At 36.2% G+C, this 19,961-nt stretch overlaps 1 protein-coding gene across 9 annotated transcripts in view; it reads left to right on the forward strand.

The window, feature by feature from the left end:
• Positions 1-578: 578 nt before the first annotated feature.
• The window catches only part of RBM45 (RNA binding motif protein 45), a 40,487-nt gene continuing 21,104 nt past the window's right edge, over positions 579-19,961 (forward strand). Inside the window, exons 1-11 of one of the 9 annotated variants that reach the window (XM_045480324.1) lie at positions 579-1,063; positions 5,152-5,274; positions 8,355-8,481; positions 10,579-10,701; positions 11,481-11,660; positions 14,042-14,171; positions 14,338-14,422; positions 14,632-14,795; positions 16,288-16,488; positions 18,891-18,922; positions 19,086-19,343. In XM_045480324.1, coding sequence (XP_045336280.1) covers positions 764-1,063; positions 5,152-5,274; positions 8,355-8,481; positions 10,579-10,701; positions 11,481-11,660; positions 14,042-14,171; positions 14,338-14,422; positions 14,632-14,795; positions 16,288-16,480 — 1,425 coding nt within the window. In that variant the 5' untranslated portion in view covers positions 579-763 and the 3' untranslated portion in view covers positions 16,481-16,488; positions 18,891-18,922; positions 19,086-19,343. Of the gene's footprint in view, positions 1,070-5,151; positions 5,275-8,354; positions 8,482-10,578; positions 10,702-11,480; positions 11,661-14,041; positions 14,172-14,337; positions 14,423-14,631; positions 14,796-16,287; positions 16,489-18,876; positions 18,923-19,085; positions 19,344-19,961 lie in introns of those variants that run through there. The other 8 variants (XR_006712996.1, XM_045480321.1, XR_006712994.1 and 5 more) reach the window with 8 other exon arrangements.

Below are 19,961 nucleotides of genomic sequence, written 5' to 3' on the forward strand. Positions count from 1 at the left end.
CCAACTCCACTACGAAATCCTGATCTTGTTTCCGAATTTCTTCTAGCTTTCCGATGACCTCTTGTCAAGTCCCTTCAACAAGAAGTCTTAGAAGTCAGTATGCATTCCCACTTTGTTTGCCATTAAGACTTTTCCTAGTGTTATAGTTGAACAGTCCACCTTTTCACCCCTCAAATCCCCAAGGTTTGTGGGAGTCGAGCAGATCAGCAGATAGATTCTGGTTTGGGCTCTGTTATTTGTATCTCTATATAGTCTCTGGCATTCCAAGGGCCTCAATTTCCTCATCTCAATTTTCTCAACAAATGAGGCTGGAATTGGATGATCTCAAAGGTTCTTTTTAGCTCTGAGACTATATGGTTTTTAACTTTATCCTAGAGTGGTCCTCTATTGAGTTTATGACCAAGATGGCAAGTTTTAGAGGAAGAATGCTTGGGCTCTAGGGTTGGGAAGGCTGTGCGCCAGACGGGCCTGTTTTGGCCACAGAGAATGAGGATTGCACACCCGGCGTTTGTTTCAGCGGACTGCTAGACTGACTGGGTCGGCCTACCCCACCCCGAGCCGCTAGGGGGCGCTGGAGGCCGTTCCCCGGAAGCTGGCACTCTGCGCGGCCGCACAGCGCCCGGCGCGAGACCCTTGCGTCTTCCGGAAGCGGAGCACGGGACGCGCAACGGCTGGGTGTGCGACCACGGTGGTGGCTGGCGCGCCTGAGAAGACAAGAACTGAAGGGGACCCGGGCCTGCCTCCCGCGCCGGGCTGGAACACCATGGACGAAGCAGGCAGCTGTGCGAGCGGCGGAGGGTTCCGTCCGGGCGTGGATAGCCTGGACGAGCCCCCCAACAGCCGCATCTTCCTGGTGATCAGCAAGTACACGCCCGAGTCGGTGCTGAGGGAGCGCTTCTCGCCCTTCGGCGAGATCCAGGACATCTGGGTGGTGCGGGACAAGCACACCAAGGAGTCCAAGGGCATCGCCTTCGTCAAGTTTGCCCGTAGCTCGCAGGCCTGCAGGGCCATGGAGGAGATGCACGGCCAGTGCCTCAGCCCCAACGACACCAAGCCCATCAAGGTGCAGGTGCCCGGGTTGGGATGCCCGCGGGAGCGGGAGGGGATGGGCCTTCCTGCACCCGAAGCTGTGTCAGGTGGGGTCGAGGTAGTACATCCGCTCCCTGGAGCGGAGTGGGCGGCGCCTGGCATTCCGGGGGCGGGAGGAGGGGCGGATGGTGTTCCGCACAGGGTTTCTCGGGCCTCCCGGCCCGCGAGGCAGCCCCGAGGTGCGGCAAGAATATCGGCCCCTATTTGGGCCGCGGAGCTATAGTGACTGAGCCTCTCCCCTACTCCCGCCATCTCTAGTCCAGAGCTCTGGCTTCCACGACCCACCTCTGGCCCTCCTCTCTCATAACCCCGTTTACCATGTATGAAAATAGATTAGTTTGCTTTTCCTCAGGGTGGTACGGAGCTTAGCAACTTGATAAACATACGTTAAGTGTGGCCTCTCTGGTGTTGGGCGCTTTCCCAGTGCCACACGAAAGTATGCATGTATATAATATTTGAGTGGAGGTGACTCAGACTGCTGCTGTTGTAGATTTGTCACACCGTTGTGATTTTTAAAATCATTTTAATTAAGCCCTCTTTGCGAAACTATAATTGGCAAACGTTTTGTTACTGCCACTTTTCTTTGAAAGCAACCCAAAATAAACTGCCTTAAGAAGAGCCAAATCATTGTGATGGTAGTGTAGTTGTGCTATTATTGTTTCTTTGCGTACTCATAGTTCACCCTGCAGGTCTTTATATTGAGTTTCCAGACTTGTGTAAAAGTAACAAAACTGACATGTGGCAGGAAGGGTGATTTTGACGGTTATTCGTTTTAATCTATGCTTTTAGCACAGTGCTCGTCACAAGGTAGACCCTGCGCATAGATCTTGGTGGTCATTAGTAGCCAAAATGTCCTTCCTTACTGGCTGTGGACTGAGTTCAGGACCCAGTCCTGAGGATCTGACAGTTGCTTAAACTGTACCCCCGCCCGTCGTGTAGAAATAGTTGCTGTATATGTAACTCTGTTGGAGCCTTCCACAAAATTCTTTTCCCTCAACTTTTTCCTTCTTGTTTTTTTCCACTTACAACAGAGAACTGATAAGAATACTACTAATACTGACTTTTATAAATGAAAGACGGAGACAGAGTTCAGTCTCTGGAGGTCTTCCCTATGCCTCCATCCACAAAAGAGAAGGAACATAGGAATATACCAACAATACAGTAGACCATAGACATGCCCTTTACTTCCATCCCCAACCTTCTGAAATGGAGAAGAATAGATCATCAATAAGATGAATTGTAAGGCCACAGCATATACTAGATCAATGGTTGACAAACTTTTTCTGTAAAAGGACAAATAGTAAATATTTTAGGCTTTGTGAACCACATACAGTCTCTGTCACATATTTTCTTTCTTTTTAACAGCCCTTTAAAAATGTAAAAACAATTCCTAGATCATGGGCTATTGAAAAAGAGTAAGCTGTGGTTTGTTGATTCCCTAGATTGATTTAATTTTTATCTCCTTCCAATTAACGGAGAAGGTTTTTATACTTTCTGAATATAACCACAGAGATCTGTTGGTAACCCAAAAAAATGCTCCAGATCTGAAACCTATAGAATCCTCTTTCCTTGATTAAATTCCTAAAAAAGAAGTAAAAGCCCCAATACTGGGACCCTCCTTTTTAATCACAGAAAAGTTATTCCCCAAAATAAAGTTGAAGTTCTGTTTTTCACATTTTGGTCCACTCAGTTTCAGACAGAGGGTTGTTGGACTACAGGGCCTAGCTAGACTAAGTTCATTCTTCAGCAGGTTCAGCTCTGTCTGTCTTCCACTAGAATGTAGTTTTTTGTTTGTTTGTTGTTACTGTGGTTATTGTTTTTAGTATTTCCAGTTAAATTAACACAGCTTCAACTTTTCTCATGTAGTTTGCTTTCGCAAAGTTCCATAGTATCTATGAGACAAATAAGAAAATTATAGGCCTAGAGCCAGAAAAGATTGACTAGGTAAGAGTTATTTTGTGACCAGCTACATTAACTGGAGGAAAGGGGTAAACCTAAAATGTAGAAAAGTCTTGTTTTCTAGCTTTGCAAGAATGCCTCTTTAGAGCCTGTAGTCTGAACAAAAATCTCAGGAGAAATCATCCATTAGGTGGCTAATTATTATACATGTGTTCTGCTCAGACACTGCTTGCCTTATTGGAAATTTGAAACACTCCGGTCTTCTAAAATTTAGAAATTTATGATTTGATGACACCTACAACCTGAAATCTTACTTGAGATTCTTTTTGCCCCCCAGTGTCTTCCCAAATTCTTAAATGTTTCCTATTTTATTTTTCTATTGATCATCCATTACCGATACATCCACTAGACTTTCTAGTGGGTCATTTCTGTATTACTCAATATTCTATTACTAATACCTCATACACTGTTTGGCAGGTAGTGTAAGTTTATTGAAGGAGTAACAGTGGACTCTGTTAGGAGACATAGGAATATGTCTCCAGCTATATCTTGTAAACAAGGCCCTACACCTCTATGACAGCTGTTTTCCAAGTGAACATAATGACTTTATGTTTTAGTACTTCTAAAATCCCCTGGCTTTATAGGTTTTCTATCCTTTTGGTTGCTGCCTCCTACTCTAGAAATCCATAAGTTCAGGTTTTCTCATACTCAAATGGTATACAGCTCCCCCTTTAAAGTAGAAGAAAAAAGAAGCCTTAAGGGCTTGTGGTGATTTATATTAATTTTATCACATGTCTTCAAATTATAAAAAACAAAACTAGCCATTAAAGTTCTTATCCTTATGGCTCTATAAAAAAATCCACAATCCTAGTTAGAGATTTTAAGATTCCTCTAGAATAATATAAAACCAAAACAATTTATATTATAAAGTAATAATCTAATGTCATAATCCAAGTAATGATAATCTAAGTAGTCCAATGTCACAGATGATGTTTTCAGTAAAACTAAATAGTAGAAAATGCTAACAGTAGAAAATGGAGCCTCAGGTAGTGCTGTGCATTTTCTTACTTACATAAATCATTTGGGTGGTCACTGAGACGATCCAGTAATTATGGTTATGTTACCTTTTCTTAAAGGTACATATTAGAAAGAAAACAATTAAAAATATGACATCCTAGACTTAAACCCAACTGTGTCAATATTACATTAAATATTCGTAGACTAGACATGCCAATTAAAAGGCAGAGATTATCAGGATTTGCAAAAAAAAAAAAAAGCTAAATACTATGTACAAGGGATACAAAGCAGTTGAAAGTAAAAGGATAAGAAAAGCTGGTGTGATGTTGTACAAAATGGTCATCAACACAAGGAGTATTAACAGGGTAATTTCATAGGAATAAAAATATCAATCAAAAAGTACATAAGAATCCCAAATGTTTATGCAGCCAATAATACAGCTTCAAAATACGTGAAGCATGATTGGTAGAACCAGAAGGAGAAAGATAAATTCACAATCAGATATTTCAACTCCTTTCTTAGTATCTGATAGAACAACTAGACAAAATTTGCAAAGATAAGGAATATTTTAATAACACTGTTAATCAGCTATGAAACTGACATCTATTGGATGCTGTACCCAGCAGCTGCAGAGTACTTATTCTTTTTCAGTGCACTGGCTTGCCCTTGGTAAACAAAAATGCAAAGGTAAAAATGTATTTGGGGGGGCGCCTGGGTGGCCCAGTTGGTTAAGCGTCCGACTTCGGCTCAGGTCATGATCTCGCGGTTTGTGGGTTCAAGCCCTGCATCCGGCTCTGTGCTGACAGCTCAGAGCCTGGAGCCTGCTTTGGATTCTGTGTCTCCCTCTCTCTCTGCCCCTCCCCTGCTCACACTCTGTCTCTGTCTCTCTCAAAAATAAACATTAAAAAAAAAATCTATATATCTATATAGATATAGATTTGGAAAAACAGTGCAGAGATTGTTATTATCTCATATAAAAAGTCATTGCAGTAAAAATTGCTTTAAAAAAACTTTTTGATAAGACCCTATTACATTGTGTTTAACCTAACATGCATCTCATACTAATAATGAAGTAAGTGTACCTAAGGAATAGGAAAACAGTTAACTGATTTTTCACATTATTTTTGGATTATGTTTGTTGCTTAGGTTTTCATTGCTCAGTCCAGATCATCTGGAAGTCACCGAGATGTTGAAGATGAAGAACTTACAAGAATATTTGTCATGATACCAAAGTCCTACACAGAAGAAGATTTGCGGGAAAAATTTAAGGTACTTATGTTTTTTAATCAGCTAGCATCTATGATAATTTACAATCCTAAATCGGTTGTATGGTTACTAAATCTTAAGTGTTGTTCGAGTTAGATCATTAGGTTGGTGGTGGTGGTGAATTAAATAATTGTTTCTAAGTCATCTATTTCAATCTAGTTTTAAAATAGTAAACCTAGAATAAACTAACTTTTTAAAAAACATGAAAATGATGAAAAACATATTAATGATGATGTTTTCTGCCATGTAAGAAACATAATGATGATATTTTCTGCCAGATTCAGGAAAATGAAGTCTAAAGCCCAGAATTTTAAATTAGGTCACATACATAGTAGGTGGTGGACCAAGATTTAAACCCAGGCTGTCTGAATCCAGAACCTGCTCTTGGTCTTTACAATTTCAAAGCACCCTCTCCCCACTCTGTTGCTTTCATGTAGAGGGAAATGAAGCAAGCCTAAGTGTGTGAACTATATTATCTATTTATATACAAAGCCTATGGCATGTTGATCTTGTACTTATTCACAGAAAGGCTCATCCTTTACAGAACATTTGTCCTAAAGTTAAGGACTTATATTTAAAGAAAAAATCTACAGCTCTGAGCTATTATATATATAGCAAGAGCTATGGTAATGACTGATAGTGAGTGAAATTTGAAGATCATTTTAAATCTCTTTATAGCCAATGACTTTTATATGCAATGATATACTTTCACTAAAAATTACTAAAAAGCAATTCTCAAATTGTTATGAGTTGTAACTTTTTATCCATTATCTACTAATTTTCCCAATACTATGAATTAGGTGGGCAACAAATAAGAAAGAAAATAGTCAAAAGTAATTTTCAGACTTTCTCTCTCTGAAAATTCAATTGAGAGTTGAATAATATACCTCAAAAATAACAAATACCAAAAATACATAGTCCATACTTCCTCCAAAAGTAAGAAAAAAGTTGTTACCTTATATATTTATAAATTCTTTTTCTGAGCAAACAAATAAGACATTTTTATCTAAATGTATAATAATTAAGTTGCTAATTGGGTGCATGAGAGTTTTATGAAATAAATAATAAACACTAACGGGGCACCTGAGTGGCTCAGTTGCTTAAGCATCCTGTTCTTGATTTAGCCTCAGGTCATGATCTCGTGGTTGGTGGTATTCGGACCCTGCCTGGGGCTCTCTGCTGACAGTGCAGAGCCTGTTTAGGATTAAAATTGTCTCTGCCCCTCCCCTGCTCATGTACTTTCTTTCTCTCTCAATAACTATTAAAAAAAAAAATAAGCCCAGTATCCAAAATCTATAAAGAGCTCACCAAACTCCACACCCGAAAAACAAATAACCCAGTGAAGAAATGGGCAGAAAACATGAATAGACACTTCTCTAAAGAAGACATCCGGATGGCCAACAGGCACATGAAAAGATGTTCAACGTCGCTCCTTTTCAGGGAAATACAAATCAAAACCACACTCAGATATCACTTCACGCCAGTCAGAGTGGCCAAAATGAACAAATCAGGAGACTATAGATGCTGGAGAGGATGTGGAGAAACGGGAACCCTCTTGCACTGTTGGTGGGAATGCAAATTGGTGCAGCCGCTCTGGAAAGCAGTGTGGAGGTTCCTCAGAAAATTAAAAATAGACCTACCCTATGACCCAGCAATAGCACTGCTAGGAATTTATCCAAGGGATACAGGAGTACTGATGCATAGGGGCACTTGTACCCCAATGTTTATAGCAGCACTCTCAACAATAGCCAAATGATGGAAAGAGCCTAAATGTCCATCAACTGATGAATGGATAGAGAAATTGTGGTTTATATACACAATGGAATACTACGTGGCAATGAGAAAAAATGAAATATGGCCTTTTGTAGCAACTTGGATGGAACTGGAGAGTGTGATGCTAAGTGAAATAAGCCATACAGAGAAAGACAGATACCATATGGTTTCACTCTTATGTGGATCCTGAGAAACTTAACAGAAACCCGTGGGGGAGGGGAAGGAAAAAAAAAAAAAGAGGTTAGAGTGGGAGAGAGCCAAAGCATAAGAGACTGTTAAAACCTGAGAACAAACTGAGGGTTGATGGGGGGTGGGAGGGAGGGGAGGGTGGGTGATGGGTATTGAGGAGGGCACCTTTGGGGATGAGCACTGGATGTTGTATGGAAACCAATTTGGCAATAAATTTCATATATTAAAAATAAATAAATAAATAAATAAATAAATAAATAAATAAATAAATAAATAAAATAAGCCCTAAGAATTTATATCCCATATTTCTCCCAACATTAAAAATAAACTTTTACCCATATTTTTCATGTGGAGAATTGACTGAGTAAACCTGTGTGTTTTAGTTATATATTTTGTGAGGCTTCTCTTCAAAAGAATACACAGTTGTGTCCTGTTAGAAGGCAGACGACTATAACTATAACTAATGTTTAGTGTGTCCCAAACTCTATATAAGCACTTTAGGTCTATTAGTTCATTTAACTCTTAAAATAACCCTATGAAGTAGTTATAGCTATTAGCCCCATTTAACAGATAAGGAGACAGGCTCAGAGAGGATAAATAAACTGCCCAGTTAATAAGGGACTGAGCCAGGTTCGAATATGGAAGGTTCGATTCCAGCTTGTAATCACCACTAAGTCTTTGGAGCTTTCCAAACCATGTACACATTCTTACTCTCCCTCCATGACTTAGACAAGTTATTTGATTTCCTCTCTAAGACCCAGTTTCCTTGTCTGTGAAATAACTTATATATTATACACACACACACACACACACACACACACCCCTTGAAGGATTGTTTTAACAGTAAGGAAATATATGTAAAGCAAATGCTCAGAAAAGGAAAATGAAAATCATCATGATTTTGATTATGTTATTTGCTTATATCATTATTATGGTTTTTTTCTAGTGCCTCATTAGTTTGTGACATTTTGATTCTATTATTAAAAATGGCTATATATTCTAATTCTTATTTCTAGTTTTGCAAATAAAGGGTGCAAATAAACAAATTTTAAGTTCTAAAATAATCTGTTCACAGTTACTGATTTTGACTCCTCTAAGATCGTTTCTTTTAACTCTCATAGGTGTATGGAGATATCGAATACTGCAGCATTATTAAGAATAAAGTAACTGGAGAAAGTAAAGGTTTGGGCTATGTTCGATACTTAAAACCATCACAAGCTGCCCAAGCAATAGAAAACTGTGATCGAAGTAAGGATATGTTCATTTAACATGTTGAAGACTTTCTTAAAACTTTTAATTATTCTAAATAATGGAATCTAATACTGGTTTTTGCTAATAACCATACCTGCTAGTTTAATCTTAGCAATGGGAGTTTAAATATATATATACCTGGGATGAAAAGTATTTGAGGGCTGTGATTAAGCTTTTGTTGAGGTGCCATCTTGAAGAAAAATATGGGCAACTACATTAACTTAAGTGAAAATACTGTTACCATATTTTGGTTATTACTTCTAAGGTTTGGGGGTTTATTTTAATATTTAAAATTTTTAAGTATTAAATTGACTTACGCTTTCAGGCTCAAAAAAATTTTTTTTTCTTTATATTGAAAAAACTCAAGTTTTCTGTAAAATTTGTTCATATTTAACCTAAACCCTAAATAGAATTAAATTTACCAATAAACATACAGGTTAAGGATGGGGTTTAGTGTTATATATGCTCATATAGGTAAATAAATATACATTAGGTTAATTTCAAGCTAGAGTGACATTAATTGGATCTTTTGCTGTTGGTGTACATAATGAAGAATAAGAATTTTAAAGAAGCCAAGGAAAATATTCTTTGTTGTCATACTTCTAGTTATATTGACCTTTAAAAATGATGAATACTCTAGGTTTTAGGATATTATGAAGATCTATATGTACTGAAGAATTATTGCTAATCACTAGAATTCTTAGGTAAGCCTAAGATATATACCAAAATTTTCTGTCAGATCCTTCTAAATTTCTCAATCAGCCAGCACTAATTGAGTACCTATGGTATACTTGGTAATATGTTAAGTAAAGAGGTACAGAGGGAATATATAGCTTTTAAGGAGTTTAACTATATTGGGTAGCCAAGATCTACTAGTAAAAAAATTGTTAAGGAATATTAGGAGAATTTTTTAAAAGGCTCTTTGAAAGCAGGGAGTATGTTTTATGTTTCTGTCTCTGTTATTCCTTCTACCTAGTACAGTTATAGGCCCTCAGTAAAGATTTATTGAGATTTCTATCAAAGATACTGCTATTTATAATAGATTCAATAAAAATTTGCCAGATGAGGAAATGTTCAAAAATGTGTGCTATGGTCCATCAGTGGTGAAAAACGAGTGCACTGAGAGCACAAGAACACATCTAGAGGTGAGATTTACATTTGGTATAAATTAGGCAGGACAGAAGGTGAGAGCAGTGTTTGCAGAGGCCCAGAGATAGAAATAAACATGTCTTTGCTTAATGCTGTGAAAGCAGCAATCTGAATAAAACATAATATTGTTGAGAAATTAAGAGACAACGTTAAGTACATTGGCACCATACATGGGAGATCACGAAGAGTTCAAGCTTAGTCCATGTTAGGATTCCGTTGTAGATTGTTTTAAAAGGAGAAAAATAACTGTTTCTGGACAGTTGATCTAAGTACAGTATCAAGGATGGATTTCCAGAGAAAGAATTCAAAGTGGCTGGTTTTATCCTTTTTAGAGCCACTGAATAATATGGTTGAAGCTACAAACCTTCTCCTTTGAAATATGCCCATGTGCACATATATAAGCATTTTGTTTAAAGTTTCAGAGGGCTCATGGAACCTTCCCACCTTTTCAAGCTCATCCTTGAACCCATACTTAAAACCTTTGCTCCATAGGCAGACCAGTTAAAGAGTTGTTGTAATTAATTGAAGGGAATCTAACTTAGAAACAAAGTCAGGGAAATTAGAATAAAAGATAACATTTCCTAAATACATTTTAAAGGAAGAATCTTGCTGACATGTTGAATGTGAAAAGCCCTCTAGGATTTTAATGTTGACCCAGGGAGAATGAATGATGATTTTACTTGGTAGTAGGGGGAGATTGGAAAGGATGAAGAAGAATTGCTGATTTTGCATGTCTACATTGACCCATAATTTGGGGTTCTCGCTCTATTTATTTTTTGCCATCTTCCAAAAAGCAAAGAAGTAGGTCTGGTGCAGGTGGCCTTTGTATAGATTTTGTTTTATGAAATTATAGTTATAAAGCTAAGTCAAGCACTGGCAATAATGTACATTTGCAGGTATTTTAAATTTGCTATGAAGTTTGAAAATCATAGATTCTTTTTTCAGGTTTTAGGGCAATCTTGGCTGAACCTAAAAATAAAGCATCTGAATCCTCAGAACAAGACTATTATAATAACATGAGGCAGGAGACATTGGGACATGAACCTAGAGTAAATATGTTTCCATTCGGTGAGTAAGCTATTCTTTATTTTAATAGTATCAGCAGTATATGCAATCTGATTTGGATTTTATAAAATATTCTTTTATCAGTAGTCTGTAAATCTGACTTAGTGAATAAAAATTAATGTAGTAGGGTTTTTTTGAGAAGTTTGTCATGACTTCTCATGTCCTTAATATGTAACACTCATTTAACATATTTCCAATTGTAGTTTTCTTTGGTTAGTTATGTATCTAGATATTAAACTATGTCATGCCACTTTTTTGAGTGAGCTTCTGCCTCTGTGTAGCCAACCAGAAAGTATAAAAGACATCTACTTCTGTCCCCTCAGTATGAGTCCTAAGATTTTTATCCCTAAGATACTGCTGCTTTCCATCTAGGGCTAGAGAAAGGAGAGGAATGACAAAAGTAGAAGCCAGATGAAGGGGGAAATAATTGATGAAAGTAAGACCTGTAAATGTTATTTGGCATAACTTTCTTTTAGATGAAACACTTGCCATATTTTGTAGTTTTGCATACTAAACCTATTCCTGTGAAGTTAGACTACACATTTCTACTTAACTTTCTGTGTTGAAGGCAGGGGAGTGGGAAGAATTCTCTGTTTCCTCACCATTGGTCCCTTCTGATAGTGCTAATGACCAGGAGCATATGACAAAACACGGTTCCTTGTCCAATGCAATGGACAAGTTCTAATGCAATGACAGTGCATCTTACTTTCTAGTACATAAATGTTAAATGAATTCTCAACTGTATAGAAATTTAAAGATATACTTTTTTTATGTTGTTGGAGAACAACAATCTGAATTTTCAAGTTTTGACAAGAATGACAACAGAGGCCAAGAAGCTATCTCCAAACGCCTGTCAGTTGTATCAAGAGTTCCTTTCACTGAAGAGCAGCTTTTCAGTATTTTTGATATAGTACCAGGATTGGAATACTGTGAAGTTCAACGAGATCCTTATTCTAATTATGGTAAAATAATGTCTATTATTTTTAAATATACTGTGTTTTGATAAAATGTCTTTTCTCCAGTGGCACTTTTGATGTCAGATACTCTGTGTGTGACAATTTTGTTTTCTTTTTTCCACTTTAAATTTTCAAATACAGCGATACCTTAATAAATAACCCCCTGGGATTATAGCTCCTTTAAACAAAGTCATTTATTTTTTAAAAATATTTTAGGGGCGCCTGGGTGGCTCAGTCGGTTAAGCGGCCGACTTCAGCTCAGGTCATGATCTCGCGGTCCGTGAGTTTGAACCCCGCGTCGGGCCCTGTGCTGACAGCTCAGAGCCTGGAGCCTGTTTCAGATTCTGTGTCTCCCTCTCTCTGACCCTCCCCCGTTCATGCTCTGTCTCTCTCTGTCTCAAAAATAAATAAACATTAAAAAAATTTAAAAATATATATATTTTAACGCTTATAAAATAGAACATTCTCTGTTTCCATTTGTGCAGCCAAAATGGAGTCTCTGTACTGCTAATTAATGCTAGACAAAGTTATAAAACCCTTAAAGTTTCCTTCTCATCCCTAAATCTTTTTCTTAAGCTTATACCTCAAAAAAACTCCTTCCCTTCAAGTATCTAATTGCTCTCTTTCTCTACATCTTCCCAGTCTTAATTGAAGCAAGGCTCTACTATCAGGCATTTGAACTTGTTACTTAGTTAATCGGTTAAACCTAATATCTCATGTTAACCATCTTCATAAGTTTTTAAGTTTTTTTTGTTTTGTTTTTTGTTTTTTAAGGCTTTTAAGAAATGGAGTCATTGTGGCACAATGGAAAATGGTTGGCATTCCATTTCGCATCTGACTCAGGTGCAAATGAAATCCCAGTGCTGGCACATAGCTCTGAGACCTTGGCAAATTGCTTATCCTGTCCGGGCCTTTCTTTCTTTATATGTAAAAGGGGATTATTAATACTATCAGTACCAGGGTTAGATAAGAATTAGAAATACTATATGTAAAATACCTAATGCAAGTCCTGGCACATAATAGGCACTCAGTAAGTCTAAGGGGCTTGTCAGTTTCTTTTAAAGAATTTGAGGTAAGGGGAGTATAGAGAAGTCATACTTGGCATCCGTTCCTGGCCTATAGATACACTTGATGTAGTGCTTTTAGGGTGCCATGGGTGTGAGCATAAGTGGGAAGGTGTTAGTCGGGTCATATAGGCTAACGGGCCTGGAGCGGAGTAGTGCCACTCTTCACACATCCTCACTATTACTCTTCCCAGCCCTGGTCTGTTAGCAGGACTGCATCTGAACCTACTTCAGACCATCTTCAACCTCTTCTTTATTCTGACTATTTTGTGTGCACACATTTTGTGTTTTCTGGCACATTTGTTGTTATATGTAATTTTATTTGTTCTGTATTTCTTTCCCTTTTATCTGTTATGTTGAAATGTATTTGTTCCTTCACCTTCTATATTGTTTCCCTGGTTGAATGTGTCTGATAAATAAATACATGTGTCATTGGAACACTTTTTTATTGATAGAGGAATCATCATACAAAGTTCTATCTGAATTGGTTTTATATATTCATTTGCTTTCTGAGTTTTAATTTCATTAAAATGTTGGGATGCTTGGGTTTAGACAGGACCCTTAAATTATAGCAGTGTTTCCCCCTAAGTGGGTTGTATTGTAAATATATTATGGAAACTTTTTTGGTTGTGTTATAAGCTCCTGGGCTCTCCATGTAAGGACTCCAGTATAAAATTATCCACCCCCCCCCCCACCTTCAGCATCATCTTCCTGAATTAAAATCTGTTTCCATAGCTGAAAGCTCTCAAAAAGAGTGTGTAATCTGTGACTTCTAATCTAAGATCCTCTGTTCCCTACCTTTTGTTTTTCATATATACCACTTTTCCTTTCTCTACCACTGTAGCTAGCCAGATGACTATATGTTCTTATCAGATTATATATTCCCCTCGTTTCATTTCCTGCTCAGTATGATAGGGAACATTTTAGAATTTCAAAGTATATTTCAAAGAATAAATATTTAAGAAAAACTGCTTGGTTTTAGGTGTATCTGTCATATAAGAAACACCAATATTCTAAAATTAAATTCGTTGGAAAAAACTTACACTAGTAATTTCATTTTCCTTAAAATATCATGTTTATATTGTTAACAAAATCTGGTTTAGACTTTGTAGGAACACAGCTGTTTCATATATATATATATATATATATATATATATATATATATATATATATAAAAGAACGTTTTCTGACCCATCTGATTCTGTATTCACTGGTTGTGTGATACTAGGGTATTTCTATATTGTTTCATTTTTATGGCAACACAGGCTTTAGGTATTCTCTTTGTTTTTTGTTTTTAATTCCTGATTCTCTACTTTGTTTTAGGTCATGGAGTGGTTCAGTATTTTAATGTAGCATCAGCTATTTATGCAAAATACAAGTTACATGGATTTCAGTACCCTCCTGGGAACCGGATAGGTGTTTCCTTCATTGATGATGGGAGTAATGCAACAGAGTAAGTACCATCTCAGGAGAGTCTAAAGCAGGGCGTACATAATATGACTTGAAGAATAAAAATAGAAAGCAGTTGACCTCTTGGGTGAGGAAGTAACACAAAACAAGTTACGGGTAAGAGACTAAATATCTCTAGTTTTCTGTAAATTATCAGTTCTTATCTTTAGTCTCCTTAGAAAAATGGCAACGCAGATGGTAGCAGCACAGCTTGCATCAATGGTGTGGAATAACCCAAATCAGCAGCAATTTCTGGTAAGTAGGTAAGAATTTAACCTCTGTAGTACATCAATAGGGTATGTAATAAATGTGGCCTCTGTTTGTTACCTATGAAAGAAAATTTTCAGAGCTGTAGTAAAAGATCACATAGGAGCCATGATATATATATCTTTTTAGCTGTTGGCTTTAAAATCCTTAAAGTGCAGTTTTTCTTTTTCTTGTTTTTGTACCTAACTCTTCAACAGCAATTTGGAGGAAATTCTGGATCACAGTTGCCTCAAATCCAGACAGATGTTGTACTTCCATCATGCAAAAAAAAAGCCCCTCCTGAAACTCCTGTGAAAGAAAGACTTTTTATCGTGTTTAATCCTCATCCTTTACCTTTAGATGTATTGGAGGATATTTTCTGGTAAGATTTCAATTCCACAAAGTTACGTTTTATAATATAATTTATTTAAACTAGTAATTTAAGTCCCCTCACAATCTTGAAACTTCTATATCCAATACTTAATCAGGTAGAAATGATTTGTTTTGCAGTTTAGAAAAATTCCTTATTTATATGACCTTTTAAAATATATGATGATTTTCTTCTCTACTATTTACATATCCTGAGTCTCCACACAAAATTTCCGATTTTCTTTTAAAGACATAAAACATACAGTATTGTTTTGAAAAGTTGCATGCATAAAATGGACAAATCATTTGTTTCTTGGTAAAAAATAGACCTGTCCTCTAAAATTCTTGTTACATATCTTTCCCTTTGTAGTAGTATTTCACCTGAACAGTTTACTAAGCATCTTCTATTTTGTCCACACTCTCTTGGAACCTTAAGAATTATATTGAGTAAACAATTACTTGATTGTAAGGAAGAGTATATAATAAATATAGAAAAAAGGAAGGCACTTGTTAATTTTTGTTTTTTTAATAGAACTCCTTGAATCTTAACTTTTTTCTTTTTGGTCTTTTTCCTATTTCCCTTACAACAATGTTAGTGAATTAAAAAAAAAACACCAGGAAACTCATTGAACAGCTGCATAAAATATCAGTAGTTCATTTAACTGATTCATGTAGTTTATTTCTTGAGCATCTCCTTTGTGCCAGGTGGTCACCATGCTGTGTGCAAGAGACATTGTGTAAACAAAATGTATTACGTAAGACATTATAGTCCTTGTCCTGTGAGAGCTAATCTCATATAGGACACAGACAAGTAGGTAGGATATTACAGCCCACTGAAGTTGGTATTGTTACAGCCTAGTGAGGTTAGTGTTGTGAAAAGGAATGTACAGGCTATGAAATACATGAGAGGAGCATCTACTTTTAAGACTCTGAGAAGACTTCTTAAAGAAGCAAGGTATAACGGAGACCTGATAGACAATAATAACTTAGCTATAGAAGAAAGGAGGGCGTTCGGATGGTTCTTCCTACGGAGAGAATGTGAAAGGAGATCATTAGAATATGGAATTTGAGAGACTGTGTGGGAGGGTGAAGCAGGAGAGAACAAGGCCCATGTCAAGAAAGGCCCACAAGCCACATTAGGGAGTTTGTCCTTACCCTGGAAGGGAATTTTGGGGAGGAAATGATCGTATCTGTATTTTAGAGAGATCACTGGGAAGACAGGGTAGAGAATAGATTAAAGAGGGACAAGCCCAGGGTGCAGGGAAACAAGGGAGGAACGTGTTTGAGTATTCCAAGGAAAAGATCATGACTGGCTGAATGAGGATGGGGAACTGAGTGAGGATGAAGAGAACTTGACTAATAGAGGACGTGCTTGAGAAGGAGGATTGGCTTGCAGATTGGGTGTGGGGAGAGGAATGGAAAAGGAGTCCAGAATGGACCCCAATTTTGGGACCTACGCAGTTGTATTTTTACCAATTTCAGTTGATTTTTTTACTTTGTTTCAGTCGTTTTGGTAACCTGATCGAAGTTTACCTTGTGTCAGGAAAAAACGTGGGGTATGCCAAGTATGCAGATAGAATAAGCGCCAATGATGCCATTACTACTTTACATGGAAAGATCCTTAATGGAGTCAGACTTAAAGTTATGTTGGCAGATTCCCCAAGGGAAGAATCTAACAAACGACAGAGAACTTACTGATTCTTGAGGTAAGCCCTTTTTACTCTGAATTTTAAAAACATACCGGCTAAATATTATAGCCAGAGGAATACGTATAGAGTTTTCTTTTTAAGGATTTGGAAGCTATCAGTTAAAAGCCTTGTGACTTCAAAAAGCTTGGCTGATAAAACCACAGCACAGGTTAATTTCACAATATATTTTTTAAACCTGAATTTTGTAAACTTAAAACAAATGTTTTTGATGTTTACTGGGAGAATGTTTTTGCCCTTCTATAAAATAAAATCAGATTTCAATATAGAAAATTAAATAGTGGCTTTTTTTGTTTGTGAATGTCTTAGATGTTAAGAATTAGACTTTTAACTATATGCTTATGTAACTTTTTAAAATTGAAATAGTTCTAAAGATTTTTTAAGTTGAGGGATTAATGTCTTGAGTTATAAATTAATTTATAATAGCCTTTATAAAGAGTGTTTTGACATCTCACTAGTGTAATACCTTAAAAGCAATATCAAATAATACGTGTTTTTGGAACTTTTGAACTTAAATGTTGGTTTTTTGTGGACTTAAATTTGTGAGTTTGTGCATTAAAACTACACATTCAGAAAGTATTCTCATATGCATATTTGTATTAAAAAAAGAACCCAGACAATTTACCAAAAACTCTTTATCTATTATAATGGTACATACAGCCATATGAATTCCTTTTTCTTTAGTTTTCAGAATCAAACTTAAATTTCTTTTTCTGTGATAATTCAACTCACATCTCCATGGCTTAGGGAGACATTCTTTAAAGTAGAAATGTTCAGCTCTTTCACTTTTTTATTCTGGAAATGAATTCTGAGTTTCAGGGGAAGCTGACAGTTTCCCTGTTTCCACACACGCCAGCTTTCCAAGTCCACTGCTGGTCAAATGATAGCAGTTGGCAAGCACTTTAGATTCACTTTGAAGTTACTGACTTGAAAGCAGATTTCTTTTTACATCAATTTTCTTTCTGACCAATTATGGCAACTAGCAAGTATCAGAATGGATTGTCTCATGCCTTAGTGCTGATGACCTTCTAATATAGAGCAAGTCAGGTGATGAGTTCCTCCTACCTAGAAGGCATTTGGCAATATTTGGACCCATTATGAATAATCCTAATTTAGAAATGTCTTAAAATATTTTATCTAATTATAAAATTCATTCCCATTACCCCATACAATGTAGAAATATTAAAATGCCAGTGAAAATGACTTAGCAAGTTCTTAAAGCTGTTTTTTTATGTTTACAAATAAAATGTTAAGACCTGAATTCTGGTTAGCCAGCTGTCTTCTAAAATAGCACACAAAAATGTTTTTGTGTCTTTGGATATTTTAATATGTAGGTAACAATTATTTTATTCAAAGAATCTTTGTCCTTAAAAAAGTACAATAATACTATGTTTTTATTATGGGGAAAATGTATGAATTACTCTTGTGGATGAGCCTTTCCTGGTGATTATTTATATAATATAAAAATATTATACTTAAAAATCAGATGATCTGGCTTGGAATTCTAACTCTGATACCTGACTGTGATTGGACAGACCTCTTCACCTTCCTGAGTCTGATTTTTTTAATAGGGTTAGTGAGAGAAATGAATCAGCAGAAGTCTTTATAAAAATAATGTTTTGCAAGTATGAACTAAAACTGTTGCATTGGTGATTTCAGTGAAATCTTTGAGATGTTGTCTCATCTAAATGGTCAGAAACTAGAAGTTTAATATACAGACTGTGGGCATCCAGTGCTATGGGAATGAAGCTTTATCATACCACGTTTTTCCCTGTAAAAGTGGAGTACCTTTATCCCATTCCCTGCATTATAGAGGAAGTGCATATACTTCAGCATGACTCTTCATAAAATATAAATCTGTCCTTTTTCCCTTTAATGAATTGTTGTACCTATTCAGAGCAAAGATAAAGTAGGGTCAGGTTAGCTGGAAATAGTGGGAAATAATCAGCTATATTGGCTTTAAATGTTTTTAAATTTATTTTTGCTGTAGATTTCCTATTTACTGTGGACTCCAATGATTCTCCTCCTTTGTTGGTATATTAAGTAAATGTACATATTTTAAGGTTCAATAAAATAATGAGAAAATTTACCAAGTTTTACATGAAAATTGAAATTGAAATTCTTGGGAGGGGAAACATTTTTTTGTTTGTTTCCTTAATTTCAAGAAGACACCAGCACCACTCAAAGGGTGGTTCCTTTTATCTCTGAGGAATAGGCCTAGGATTAGGTGAGCTACACCTATAAAATAGGAAAAACTGAGTACAATTTTGAAAGTAATTGAGTTCTATTCTGAGCTGGGTTTGATATGCAAAATATGTTTCTCTTTCTATTTGAGGAAAATAAACATTTTAGTATTTCAGAGCATCCTGATTTTATATTAATTCACAGCATTTTCCCTCCAGAAATTCAGTACCTGTTTACATCATCCTTCTGAGTAAGTTTGGTTTTGCTTATTTTGGGGCGTCTATGATTAAGTAAGCAGATAACATTGGTTACTTTGAAATACAGGAAATTCCTAACATTATAGGAATACTATATACAACAGCTGTTTCCTTTCAGGTGATGATTTTCATACTTGTGTTGTGTTCTTTCTACAGAACAAAGACTAAATAATGACATAATCCTCAGCTGACTGACTGAAAATGTGACTGGACGCACTCCCTGTGGACAGTTGACAGCTTTTTTTTTTCATATACCTGATAGTCTGTGCACAACATTGTTTTGTCTGGGGAGCACGAATTGTTGACATGAATTTTTGAATCCACACGTCAGTGCTAAAACTAATATAATAGTTGTTTCTTAGAGCAATATGTTGTTATGTGTAGCAGAAATAAAGTTTTCTTTGCTTGACTAAATCATGCCTTATTTATGTGAAAGAAGAGAATAAAAAATACAACAGTGTTTAGAATTTTACTAAATGACCTATTTCATTGATTTTGAGATGCACATTTTTTCACATTTTTACACTTCTCAAATTGGAAACATCTTAATACCGATTATGTGCCATACTGTAGTTGACAACCTGTTTTTATTTCTCAACAGAACGCAAAATAAAAGTGCTTCCTTCAGTCAGTTGCATCTTAGATTCAATAAAATATGGTAATTGCTCAACCTACACATCCAGATTGGCTACTTACACTTTAAGAGCCAAAATACATTATTAGAAATATTTTAGACTATATTTTATAGTTACACCAAAATTTGTTGGTAATTTTGTAAAGATCTTTTAAGATTATAGAGCAACGGTGATTAAAAAAAGTTTTAAGTTGTTGATAAGTTTAAATAAATATCAGTGGCCTTGCGGGAGGGTGGACATTTTCCCTTTATAAATACAAGATATAATCGTCACTGCAAAAATATGACATGTAATTTCAGAACAGATTATGATAGTCATTTCAAAAAAAGATTAAAGATTAAGACCCTACTATGCTTGTATTTTGAAAATCCAAGGAAAATGTTTAGCTGCTATTGAG

The sequence above is a fragment of the Leopardus geoffroyi genome, chromosome C1, assembly GCF_018350155.1.
Source record: "Leopardus geoffroyi isolate Oge1 chromosome C1, O.geoffroyi_Oge1_pat1.0, whole genome shotgun sequence".
Taxonomy (NCBI): domain Eukaryota; kingdom Metazoa; phylum Chordata; class Mammalia; order Carnivora; family Felidae; genus Leopardus; species Leopardus geoffroyi.